Source organism: Pungitius pungitius, chromosome 15, assembly GCF_949316345.1.
Source record: "Pungitius pungitius chromosome 15, fPunPun2.1, whole genome shotgun sequence".
Lineage (NCBI taxonomy): Eukaryota > Metazoa > Chordata > Actinopteri > Perciformes > Gasterosteidae > Pungitius > Pungitius pungitius.
This window is the reverse complement of record NC_084914.1, coordinates 4,148,463-4,160,846: the sequence shown is the minus strand read 5'-3', so window position 1 is coordinate 4,160,846 and position 12,384 is coordinate 4,148,463. Positions and strand designations below refer to the sequence as shown.

Genomic DNA, 12,384 nt, shown 5'->3' with positions numbered 1-12,384 from the left:
TTGGCTCTGCTGGCCCGGAGACCTTTGTGTGCTTCACTTGCTTATTTTAATGCTACCACCTTAGAATTAAAGCTTGCATTCTTAGTCCAGCTCAAAAGTTCACACTAAAATAGAAAAGTATGATGTGTGTGTGTGTGTGTGTGTGTGTGTGTGTGTGTGTGTGTGTGTGTGCACAATTGCTAGGAGCTATTTTAATTCCTATGAAAAATATATTTACATACAACCTCCCTGTTGGCTCAGATTTTACTTAAGCTGGACGAGTGTGTCAAAAAAAAAAAAAAAACAGAATCAAGGCTGCAGGGATGTGTTATCTTGTTTGAGGATAAAACTGCCTCAACGGATAAAATATGTATAAGATTCTCCCCACAAACAGATTTTTGAAAGAGATAGCGTTTTGTATTCAGGCCAGAAGCTACGGAGAAGAGACCATCGGTGGCTTTGCATGCTTTCACTCGCTTTGACTGCAACACCAACACCTAAAACACCCATTCACGGAAACATGTACATTCCACGGTGGCGACGACGCTGTGGCTCTAATTGGCCTCCCGTGGAGACGCCGCAGCTCACCTGGAATAACAGATCACTGTGTAAATCTGGGTGGCATTGCTTCTGTGGTCTGACACAGTGACCACACCGCTGCTGCCGTCACACTCAGACGTCCACAGAAAGAAGAAAAAACGAGCAGGAGGGATTTTCGGCCATAATTGGCCCCCTTTTGCTTCGATTTGAGCGAGAACTCGGGCTCGCAGTTCGTGGCCTCTTCAGTCGTTTGATCTTCTGTGATATAAAAGTACTGAATTTAAGCAGCTTTAAGGCTTGGAGTTAAAAATCCAGTCACAGAACACAGAAATAAAGTCAGGGAGCCTGTTCATACATCAAAATGTGTGCTGGGTGATGAGATAGGCAAATTACCATGCAGGTTTGACTGAACCCCGCCCGGGGAGATTGTGCAATTTTGCCATTTTTTTAGCTTCATCCAATAGTCAAATACACACAATAATACTCTTCTCAAGCTGCGTGACCACAGATAAAAAAAAAAGAGAGAGCAAGCTGGAAGCAAAATCTAATCAGAGCTGGCAAAAAAAAAAATACATGTAATACAAATTGTCAATTGGGTCTGTTTCTAAATTATCTTCCAACAGTCAGGAATGTGAACACAAGATACTGTGTGCAGCTCCCAGACAAAAGACAAAGAGAGAGAGAAAGACTGAAGAGGATAAAAAAAAATGACAATTCTAAAGAAAAACGCAATGGATGAATCTGTTTTTTGTCTCAAATTGGGAAGTGATTTGTTACACGTGAGATTAAAGAAAACTGTTTAATCTCCTCATTCTCTGCAATGACGCCGGACATGGCTGAGGTGATGATGTCATTAGTTTTAATCTCATCTGCAGCCTCCTCTCATGTCTGCTTTTGTCTTTCCGTCTGTCTGTGTGTATTTAATTTTTTCTCGATTTGTGTGACTCACTAAGTGCTTCTTTATTCACTGTGTGGAACTGACACGTCTCTGCTGAAGGAGATGCTGCTGCAGGGTCACATGGATGCGTGAAGGGCGCCAAGACCGTCACGCTCTTTTAAAATTGGTTTCTTATCTATTTTTCATTAGAGAATTTAAGTTAATTCCACTAAAACTCACTTACCGTAAAGAAATAGTTTAACACTTTGAGGAAATGAAAAGACACAAAGATAGAAGTACTGTCATGTCTGTGCATTAATAGATATTGAAGCAATAAAAACATTTATTGAAACCATCGGCAGAAGTGAGTATGGCTTTTTAATTAAGAAATATTAATATATTGATGTATACTGTATGGATCCCAAAATAAATCCCTGCTTTCACTTCATTAAAGTTTGACCCAAAGTGACTTTCCACACTGCGACGACATTTTCTTTTGGATAACATTACACCAGAATTCAGGCTGACATATTTGGTATTTTTTGTAAACAATGTAAATTTGAGTTGTGCTGAAAATAAAGTTCTGTTGGGGTTCAAAACGTTTGTCCGCGCAGTTATAAATGATGAAACCAACCAAGTCCTCCAGAAGGAGATGAACAACCTTTTCATGTCATTACAGGTGAGCCCAGTAGGACAGACATTAAAAGACGACAAAAAGCAACTAAAGACATGATGATAACAGACAGAAGCCTGGGAATCCAATACCCCTTTAGCATAAATAATAATAACAATAGTTTATTATACTTTGGAGTATCGAGCAGAGACTGCCCTTGGTACGGTAAACTATTAGACAGCACCCTCTGGTGACTCGTCCACTGAAGAATGAGACCTGCTGTTGTGTTCATTAGGAAAACGGGGTGCGAACTTCTTAACACTCACGACTATCTATTAGGTCAAATTTAGCTGCACTCCTGATGGATGAGGAGGTATTAATTATAGTGTGTAATCTCTTGCAGGTAAATCAAATGAACACTTCCTTTAAAATTGTAAGTAGAACTCAAGGGACCCGCTGTTGGGTGTTGGCTGGGAAATGCAGGTTGGAACATAGTTAACGTGTTTTATTTGAGTGTTTGATGTGGGCTGAGGGCTGAGCCACAGAGGGTGTAATGAGTTAGTCATCCTTGTTATCTACAAAATACACATTTTTCTTTGCTGTTCACTCGTTTCTTGCCTCTCACTTTGAAACAATGCACACATTTAAACAATAACCTGTTTCTTTGAGGCAATTTCTGCTCTGTTTGGTGTCATTAGATATCTTTCATTTTTGGACTGTGGGACGGACAGTGCATGTTAAACATGCAACCTGAAGATCTGAGGAGAGACTGACCTTTATTCTTCTAGTCACTAAATGCAGAACTTCAAAACAATTAACCAAATATTAAATGAAGGCATCCCATAGAAATGACTCAACTGTATTGTGCAGATAGAAGTAAACTTCGTAGGGCCTCATGAGTAAACTACCAGAGGAAGAAAATTAGGTGCCTTCTCATTCAGTTTAGTGGAAAATTAGCAGAAAAAACTCCAATGTTAAGTACTATCTCCTTTTGCGCTTCTCATTTTCTCAACAACCTGAACCAGTTACAAATAAAAGATTCCCGCAGCCATAGAGGTATACTTGGTTTCCTTAAATATTAATTTACTAAGTAAATTACATACCAAATATGAGGCATCAAAAAACAACACACACACAGTATAGGTAAAGCGTTTACAGGGTGGAAGTTTCATGACAAGCAAAAATATAAAATTCAAAATGTGATGGGCTCATTTATGTGACTTAGACAGAGATTATTGGTGCAGAAAAAAGTATTCTGGTTAAGCTGCATATTTTACAGTTATTGCTGCTATGTAATGATGGACATCTCCTCTCGCTCACGACTTTCTGACATTGCATTTACAATATTTCCCAAGTATGCGGAGAAAGCTTGCCTCACATCTTCTGATTTTTCCTCCAGGTTTGAGTGAATAAGCGCCAGTCGGCCCAAATGTGAGGCTGTGCCAAAAGAACAAACACGTTAGGCCAGAAAGTGCAAGAATTACTCAAAATAACAGCTTTGTGAGGCCTGCGGTGGAAATACCTAAAGGCAGCCGTCCATCTTCCACTGTACTGCCGGGCTTGTGATGAGCTATGAGCAAACACTGTTTGTCCTGCAGACCCTGAGAGGAGATGAACATCGAATACCACGTCTCTATTTCTTTGAGGTGACTGGGAACATCAGGGTTGAAAATGATAACCACACCGCTGGAGTCCGTTATCATTGCAGGCCAGCATGATTCAAATCTGTATGAAAAGAAAATATTGTATATCTACATGTCAGGAAGAACAAAACCAATCATTAGCAATGGGACTTTAAAGCATCCCAGGAGTGCATGCAATAACATCCAAGCCTGTGCTCAATGAAAATGTTTAATATTCAACTTACTTAAAATCTCCTGAACAGTCCCAAAGTTCAACGTCACATGGTTGCGATTCAAATTCCAGTATCCTTAAAAAAGTAGAAAACAGTTTGATTTGTTTTTTGTAACTTACGACAGTAATACTAATAATATTAAAAATGTATTATTTCTAACTCCTCTCGGGTTTTGTGTGTTTGTACCTCACTCCTCGTGTTGGTCTGTATTCACCTTCCACATGTTCTACTGTGTCTGAGAGAAAATTAGCAAGGACTGTTTTCCCACTCTGAAAAACACGTCAGGTTACCATCAGAACATAAATATATACTTTTCACCCACAAGTTCATTTCACAGAAAACAGGAACTTTTCACAACAGATATTGGACTTTTTACGGTAGGAACATCATTAATAACAACAGATGCTGCATGTTTCCGTACTCTGGCATTATGCTGTCCTGGCTTGGCATAATGACTCAATGCAAACACAAAAAGGGGATCACTGTTGATGTAATTGATTGATGTGATACTTTTACTGCAGTTCTATCGGGCTGCGGAACATCTTATAACCATGCAGCACAGTATGGAAGTAATATTACCTAAGTGAACTTTAAGTAAATGCAATTATATAGCAGGGAAAATACATCATTGTTCATTTAAATACTAACGTTAGATCACCACGTGGAAGAGGTATAGCGTTCATCATCATAAACACGAGTGAATGTAACGTCAGCATAACAGTGAAATGCTTTATGGAGTTGTGTAATTTACCAGTAGCAACAACCTTAAAATTTGATTTATTCCACCACCGCACGGTTCTTATTTAACATAAAAATACACACACATGTGGTTGAAGCTTCATGGTTAAAGTTTCACTTTTTAAAACAGTTTGCTGGTGTTTGAAGTTCGCAGCATATTCACAGATTCATGCAGCACTTTAATTACCTAACGTGACGTTACTTGTACCTATCGACACAACAAGGCTGACGTTGCGCCACTATGGAGAAAAGCCATTTACGTACCTCGTTGGGGCCAATAAAGAGTATTTTTGTTTTGAACATGTCCCCTCGCAGAGCATTGACGTTAGCTTACTAAGCTAACTTCGACTGAAGAAGCCCTGGCAAAGCTAAATTACGCAACCAATACACGTTTTTTAAAAAGACAGTCAGTTCTTATCTGAGTAGATATATGAAAAATGCTACGGTGAGTTATAAGTTTCACCCGACGTAATGTACAAATTCTTAATTATCTCCGATAATTTAATCCGTAGGTGGTTTGAGCTATCCGGGCACTAAACTTCCTTTTCGTTTCCATGGTTTCCATATTTCTTTGTCTTTCTTTTTTTCATTGGCTGCACGCAAGTTTAAACAAACGTAGTTCCGCCTAGTTTCTCCCTGGGGAGCCAATCATCAGTAAGAAAATAAGATAGCGTCACTCCCTGGCGTCAGAGTCCACCAATCGGGTTCGATCTTGTGAGAGGGTGGGCTCTTCAGAATGTAGTAGCGTAGTTCTCAACCGACACAGGCTAAAGCGTAAGTAAAGCCAACAAATTTAGTAATACTTAGTCAAATTTTGCTATTTTTAAGTTCTAGTAGAGATTATACCAAATGTCAGTGTCCTCGTTTGCTAGAATTAACGTACTATTTGCAATACAACGTTTGGCTTAACAGCCACCTAGCCTGGACTCTCTGTTGCTATGGAGGAGGCTTAGTTGGCTTGCCTGACAACCTACTCTCACTGTCCCTTTTTAATAAAGTGCATCTTAGGCTACGCAATGTAGCAAAGCCCAAGCTACTTTAAAAAGGTCCCGTTCGTGTGAACTTACTTCCTGTTCTTTTCTGTTTTGTCAATAGTAGGAGGTATGTCTCCAGGGGATGCACTCCACAGTTCCCCCCTCGGGTTCTGCTCTATCGTGGAGGATGTCCCTCTGAGCTGTGGGGATCTAGCAAGCCTTCATGAGCTGGGGAGAGGGAGCAAAGCACGCAGCAGTCCCCACACAAAAAACCCAAAGGCTGACATCAATTGGTGAGGTCCTTTTAATGCATTTGAACATGATGGGCAGACCATTCCAGCCACGGCGTAACCCATTGTCTTCCTGTTTTTCTTTCAGTCATGGAGGCTTTGCCGATGGAAAAAACCCGTTCCTGGAATTACTAATGGATGCAGAGGCAGCTGCTAACTCCGCTGCCATACAACTAGTGTCTTTTAAAGATGCCATGGAAGTATGTTATTTGTTATTTTGAGTATGCCAAATTGGATTCAAAGCATGGGTCCTCCAAGTTACTATTCACCATACTATTCACCTTCCATTGTTCCCACTGGCTTTTCTCTCGCAATTAAGGATTCAAAGCAGTCGGCCATTGATAAGCGGAGAATTGCAAGGCAAAGGGGACTTTTACTGGAGAAGTTGGAGGATTTTAAACGTGTGAATAAATCTGTTCGACAGAAACTGAAACGGCTCCAAGATGCAGAGGTTGGTTAAATACATCATACATGCAGCAGTTATGGATCTGTATTATTAGTAGTACAGCAATTACTTTAAGGTTTCCAGCAGGAGCAGTCTTACCTAAACATTTGTTTGGATAACTTGTGTTTTTCCTTATAGTCTGATCGAATTGAATCCAACCACCAAACAGAAATCTTGTTGAAGAAGATCTCACAGGCTGAGAGTGACAATGAGGTGTGTTTGTTTTTGCATTTATGAAGTGACTTCAAAGGAAATATTTTAATTAAAGTGATGGGATAAGAATATGTGCTTATTTTGTGGCAACTTGGTTGAATGTTTAGTCTGTGAAAAAAGTGAATCTTAGCAACTGCACACTGATTTGAATGGTTGAAATGGATCAATAAAGAGCTGGTTCGAAATTGATCCAGGCTGGGTTCTCCAACAACATAGTCCCATTTGGTACTGGATCAATGTGACAACCCGAAGCAATATAATATGCTGCCCTATTGGAAAAACAGCAATTCAATTCCACAAGACCTCTAAAATAATGCCAATTCCCATCTGAAATCCTGTATTAATGTATATACTATTTCCCCTGAAGCAATTAAAAAGCGACTTGATTGAGAAAGAGCAAAAAATTGAAGAGCTGATGGAGCTGCGGAGAGAAGAGCAGGTAAACACATCTCATGTTTACAATGCCGACCGTAAAACTCCAAAGGGTGCATTTGAAATGATCTATCCATAATGGCATTTACAGGAGAACAGAAAGAGTGCACTTCAAATGACCAAGTCTGTGGAGGCGACTCGCGCTCACCTGCAGAGCCAGCTGCGCATCAAAGAAGCCCAAAACAACCGGCTGAATGTGCAGCTACGGGTACAGACGCTCAAACTGCTTTTAAAGAAACTGTGCATTATTTTAGCACATCCTTACGGGTCCTCTTTCCCCAGGCTGTGGAGAAAACCCTGACCGGGCAAAAGGTGGAGATCGACGCCCTGAAAGGATCCGTGGCCTCTTTGACTGAGAAGGCGGCGCGTGACAAAGTATCTTTGAAAAAAGCCGCTCAAGCCCAGAAACTGAGAGCTCAGAGATTTGAAGCTGCTATTGAGAAATGCTACGCGCAGTTGAAGGAAAAGGTAAAAAGTCAAAGGAGCTGTGATTTGGATGCTTTTAGAATAGGTTCTTCCCAGAAACGCAGTTTTAAACCTTTCACATTTTCTCGGTATGCCGTCAGGATGCCCAGCTGGCCGAGGCCCGTTCAGAAAGAGACTCCCGGAGACAGCGGAAGGAGCAGGAGAGAGAAGAGAAAGACAAACTACGGCTTCACGTGGAGCTGCTGAAAAGGTTGGTCACACGGCCGGGGATCGGCGCACACACGCGCCCCCGAAACCACTTCTCTCTCCCTCATGTATGAATCTCTAAAATGTGTGTTTTCCATGAAGTCAAGTCGCCGACATGGCGGAGAGGCTGCAGAGGGAGAGGGATGAGCTCAGTGCGGCTCATGAAATGGTGACGCAACGCGTTGAAAAGCTTATCGGCGAAAACGGGGACCTCAACGTCAGTAATGCCACACTCAAGGTACACGTTGGCAAACGGCCCGCACACGAGAACCATTTCTATGAAAGTGAGACATCGATATTTTGTCCCTGAATGTTCAAAGAGATATTTAGCAACTGACAAGCAGCTGAGCAATAAACCGATCGTTATGTAGAATTTGTTGTTTCTGTCTGTTCGATGCATGTCACTCAAAAAATCTGTCTTTCTCTCTCTGTCTCTTTATTTCTACTAGTAAAATCCTCCTGATGTTCATTTGATTGCAGGCTTCCGTTGCTCTGCTGGAGCAGCAGCTGGCAGATTGTGAGAGTGCACTGAAGGAAGTGAAGGCTGTGTCCGAGGAGAGGAAACATCAAGTGGGACAGGAGCAGCACCAGGTTGAAATCAGCACAATCATTTCAGCGTTTAGTTTAAAAAAATAGTTTTTAGACCTTAAACTGTTGTCTTTGATTCATTTCAAAACTTTCACCAGGAAGATCAGCAGACTGCATTTCAATTACTTATAATAAATACAGATAATTCACTCTTGTCAGAAGGGACATTTTTATACAATTTATATTATTTTTTTTTGTTGCTAGAAATGTAACTTTTGCAGCGATATTGGATGTATATGTGTCTGTTTTATGAATATATCATAAACACATGCACACAATGGGACATCAAGACAGAAAGCACAACGGGATACAGTTATAAATTATAAGGTTGAAGATGTATTCATGCTTGTCCATTTCTGCTCTGTCACAAAAGCGTATAATCACACTGAGATTAGCGCTGCGTGGGTTCTTTTGTAAAAAAGGCCAGTTTGCTGTTCTCACACAGGTTTGATTGTTCTGTCCTCTTTATCTTTTCTAGGCTGCAGAGCTTCAAGCCGAGTTAAATAACCTGAGGATGAAATATGCAAATCTCCTAAACGAGACGGAGGCGACGCGAGATGAAAAAGACACAAAAGTTGAGACGGTAACCTTCCAGCTCGCCTTGAACATTTAGTCTTATATTTTGGCAAAGATTTGAACTCTTTAATGGGCAAAAACATTTTATAATATGTATAATATATGTTTATTTAACAATATGGTGATATTGAATAAGACTACATTCTCCCTTTTTTGTTCCTTTCTGTACCAAATCCTAACAGTACTGTTGTGCTTCTGGCATATTGATCCTCTGCAGCGCTGTTTCTCCTGCTGCTGAATTAATAAGCTCTCAGATCTTTTTCTGCGCTGTGTAACATTTGCCGCTCCCGGACCTTTACGTTCCGTCTAACCCCCCCCCCCCCCCCCCCCCCCCAAACTCTCTGCAGCCATCCTGAGCAATAAAAGCCTTCAACCTATCCGCTCAGTCTAAAGATCAACCACTGTTCACGCTTGAAGCTCTCGAGCACATCTGTGAGCATGTCTCTCAGGGGTTGGGAGGCCGGGGGGGGGGGGGGGGGGGCAACTCTTCAGGCTAATATCTTGTCTGTCCCCGACACTCCGTCCTCCTGGGGGGGCCCAGGCCAGGCAGGAGCTGCAGGGGCGCCTGGACGAGCTGGAGCCTTTCCCCGAGTTACTGAGCGCGGCCGAGCAGAGTCTCCTCGACTGCCGGGACGACCGGCGCCGCTCGGAGAGGAAGTGCTCAGAAATGTCCGAGTCCGTTAGGCAGTTGCAGGATCAGGTGTGCAACTTCAGCTGTGGGCGGTCACATGTATGGAAAAGGTTTCCATACATGTGACCACTAGGCGGTAGTACAACCCCGTGTGTTTGTTCCCCCGGTCCTGCTCTGAGTTTGATATTTAGGATTTAGATTTTTTTTAAATCTCTGATTGCAATGCCAACAATCAGGTTCAATCTGTACCTACGTGCATATTTGTGAGTGGCGTTTGAGAGTCCTTTTTTAATCCCCCGCATGTTCTATCAGCAACGATGAACTGGGCGTATTTAGTTTGTTGTATTCGATGCCGTTTTGCATGTGATGTGAGACCCCGTCTCTCCGCTCCGGTCACTGAACTCGACATTTTGCGCAACGCAGACGGAGACTGCGACAAACTCGCTGAAATCATCTGTGGAGATGAGAGAGTCCATTCGTGGCGCCAACTCGCGGCTGAACGAGGAAGAGGCCTCTCTGCAAAAGTAAGAGCGTTTCTGTCGGGGTCGGCGTCCCATTTTTCGCATGTTCTTCCCGCCGATTTGATGGAAATCGAAATGGCTGGACATGTTTGTAGGAAGGTGGACACGCTGCAGCAGGAGAACCTGGAGCTGGTACGGAGGCTCGCCCGTCAGGAGGAAAGTCTGAGCTACAGTGAGCTGCAGCTGGATCAGCGTTCGTCGGAGGGCCAGGCCCTCAGCAGGCAGCTGGAGGCCGCTTTATCGGACGTCAAGCAGCAGGTACATGGCAGAACTTCCAAGTGTTTCTTTCTAACATTCGAAGGACTTATTGGGACATCGATGTTCTATCACTGATTGATACGATGCAGCCCAATCGGTTCACTTACTGAAACTGTATCTGTATCTTCTGTTATAAACAGACACCACAGCCGTGTACAGATACACATCCGGCCCCCGAGGAATCATGATAGTGATTGTTTTTTTCCCCATATATCCAGGTCAAGAAGGTCAAAGACCAGGCCACCTCCAGAGAAGAGGCCCTACAGACCAGAATCCTGAAGCTGGAAGCCGAGAAGAGTAGAAGGGATGACGAGCTGCGGCTCCTTTGCAGGAGCAAGCTGACTGTGAGTACCGCGCTCGACTCAAATAACATCAAGCCACCGGCTGTCAGGGAGATGTGTTGATCTCGAGCAAATCGCTGCCCGTGTGTGTGTTCATCTGCAGGCACAGAAACAGTTTGAGGTGCGTCTGAAGGACCTGCAGCTCAGCCTGGACCAATCAGAGAGCCACAAGCAGAGCATCCAGAACTATGTCGATTTCCTCAAAAACTCCTATAAGACCATGTTTGACGAAGGACCGCAAACGGCAGGGTTTGGATCATCGTATTTTCTAAAATAATTAAGCATTATAACATTTGTATATATTTATTTGATTTTGTGTATGTAATATTTATGAAGTGTATTTAAGAATGAGATTGGAGGTAAGAATTTTGATATTTACCTCTAAGAAGCAATTTAGGATATTTCATAATATTCTAATGTGTCTGCAACTGTTGGAATGCGACCTCTTGGTGCTGCTTTGCCTTCAGGAGCCAGTTGCACAAATAGAACTTTAAGACTCATCAAGTTTTAGCTTTATCTCAGACTGTGGACTAAAGTCTGACACCAGCTACACAAATCGGAGGATCTTTCAATATAAATCCAATATATTTTTGGTTTTAGATTGTTAGTTGTGTGAAACAAGCAATTTTAAGATGTCACATTGAGCCCTGATTAACTGTAACCGGTATTTCTTCTTTTTTTCCTGATCATCTCTTAGACTAAAAAGAAATAAAAGATAAAAAATGATTTTGTAAAGTTATCTTTTCGCTCAAGAAAATTTTACCCACAATGCATTATGCATCAGTCTAACCGTCAATATTTAACGAGCGTAGGACAAAAATCTTTTTGCACTGACTGCAGATTAGACTTGTTCTTCGTGTGCACATTTTAGAGCTGTACTTTCACCTTATTGTTGTAGCAATCTCCACCAAAGTGGTGCTTGAATACCTAATGTTAAGCCGGTGCATATGTGCCCCGCCAAGTGTGTAATAAACCATTTTTACCAACGTGAAATGTTCCCTCTGCTGTGTTGATGCTCGGACTCTCAGCTGGACTGAAAGGAATGACGCTAAAAACCATCCATTAGTTGTGGAGCTCAAACATCCATCAGCAGACCGTTTCCAAACCGCTCCGACCTGTGGTGCCGCTTTGCTCTCATGCTATTTGTAATGGACGTTGTGTTTTTGAACCTCTCAGCTTCTCATACTGTATCTTTGATATTAAACCTGTGTGTGTTTTTTTGCCGTGGTCGTAATCCTCAGGGAGAGCAGATCTCGTCTAAAGTTCTCACAGACAAAGATCCATTGTTGTGTTCCCCGTCAGGGGATAGAACCATTTCATGGCTCCATGCGTCAGAACTCCTGTTTCCCTTTGCCTTTGTTTTTGCCCGTTTACGTCATTATTTTTGTGGGGGAAATGTACTTTTTTCTCCAGTTTGTTGGAAAACAAGTTAACGTGTGGCTTCTAGCAATTTGTTTGGTATCACGGTTCAGCTCCATGATGGACGCACCCTGAGCGAATGGGCTCGGCAGAATCAGATGAGTTGGATTTGGTATTTTATTAAAAGAGAAGAATTCATGTCTAGACAACCAAGTTTAAAACCAAATGTTTTCTGACTATCACATACAGCTGTCTAACTCATGGATGATCTTTGATGGATGGACATCAAAATTCTCTGTATTTAGGAAAATATACAGTTCTGCAGTTGATTGGTCAAATTATATTTCTTGTTGTATTCATTTTAGATTGGCAGGTGAGTTGAGAGGATGTCATTTTACAATATATTGTGGCTATAACGATATCCAATATAAGAGTGAAGCATTTGTATAAATAACATTTAATACATTAAATCAAAGAGAAAC

The 12,384-nt window shown here is 41.9% G+C and overlaps 2 protein-coding genes across 2 annotated transcripts; one reads left to right on the top strand and one right to left on the bottom strand.

Annotated features, from left to right (window-relative positions):
• Nucleotides 1-3,144: 3,144 nt before the first annotated feature.
• Nucleotides 3,145-5,160, bottom strand: ift22 (intraflagellar transport 22 homolog (Chlamydomonas)). The gene is made up of 5 exons (XM_037459382.2): nt 4,867-5,160; nt 4,051-4,133; nt 3,877-3,939; nt 3,532-3,734; nt 3,145-3,446 (listed from the first exon to the last, which is right to left on the bottom strand). Exons 1-5 carry the CDS (start codon nt 4,903-4,905, stop codon nt 3,298-3,300), a joined length of 537 nt encoding a protein of 178 aa, XP_037315279.2. The 5' UTR covers nt 4,906-5,160; the 3' UTR covers nt 3,145-3,297.
• A 154-nt stretch (nt 5,161-5,314) lies between these two features.
• On the top strand, nt 5,315-12,264 carry LOC119209786 (outer dense fiber protein 2-like). Its single transcript, XM_037459354.2, has 17 exons — nt 5,315-5,376; nt 5,698-5,869; nt 5,955-6,066; nt 6,186-6,317; nt 6,450-6,524; nt 6,892-6,963; nt 7,048-7,164; nt 7,239-7,424; nt 7,523-7,632; nt 7,731-7,866; nt 8,109-8,219; nt 8,695-8,799; nt 9,334-9,492; nt 9,847-9,947; nt 10,040-10,202; nt 10,421-10,546; nt 10,647-12,264. The coding sequence occupies exons 2-17, from the start codon at nt 5,706-5,708 to the stop codon at nt 10,818-10,820; spliced, it is 2,043 nt and encodes a 680-aa protein (XP_037315251.2). The 5' UTR covers nt 5,315-5,376; nt 5,698-5,705; the 3' UTR covers nt 10,821-12,264.
• The last annotated feature ends 120 nt before the right edge of the window (nt 12,265-12,384 follow it).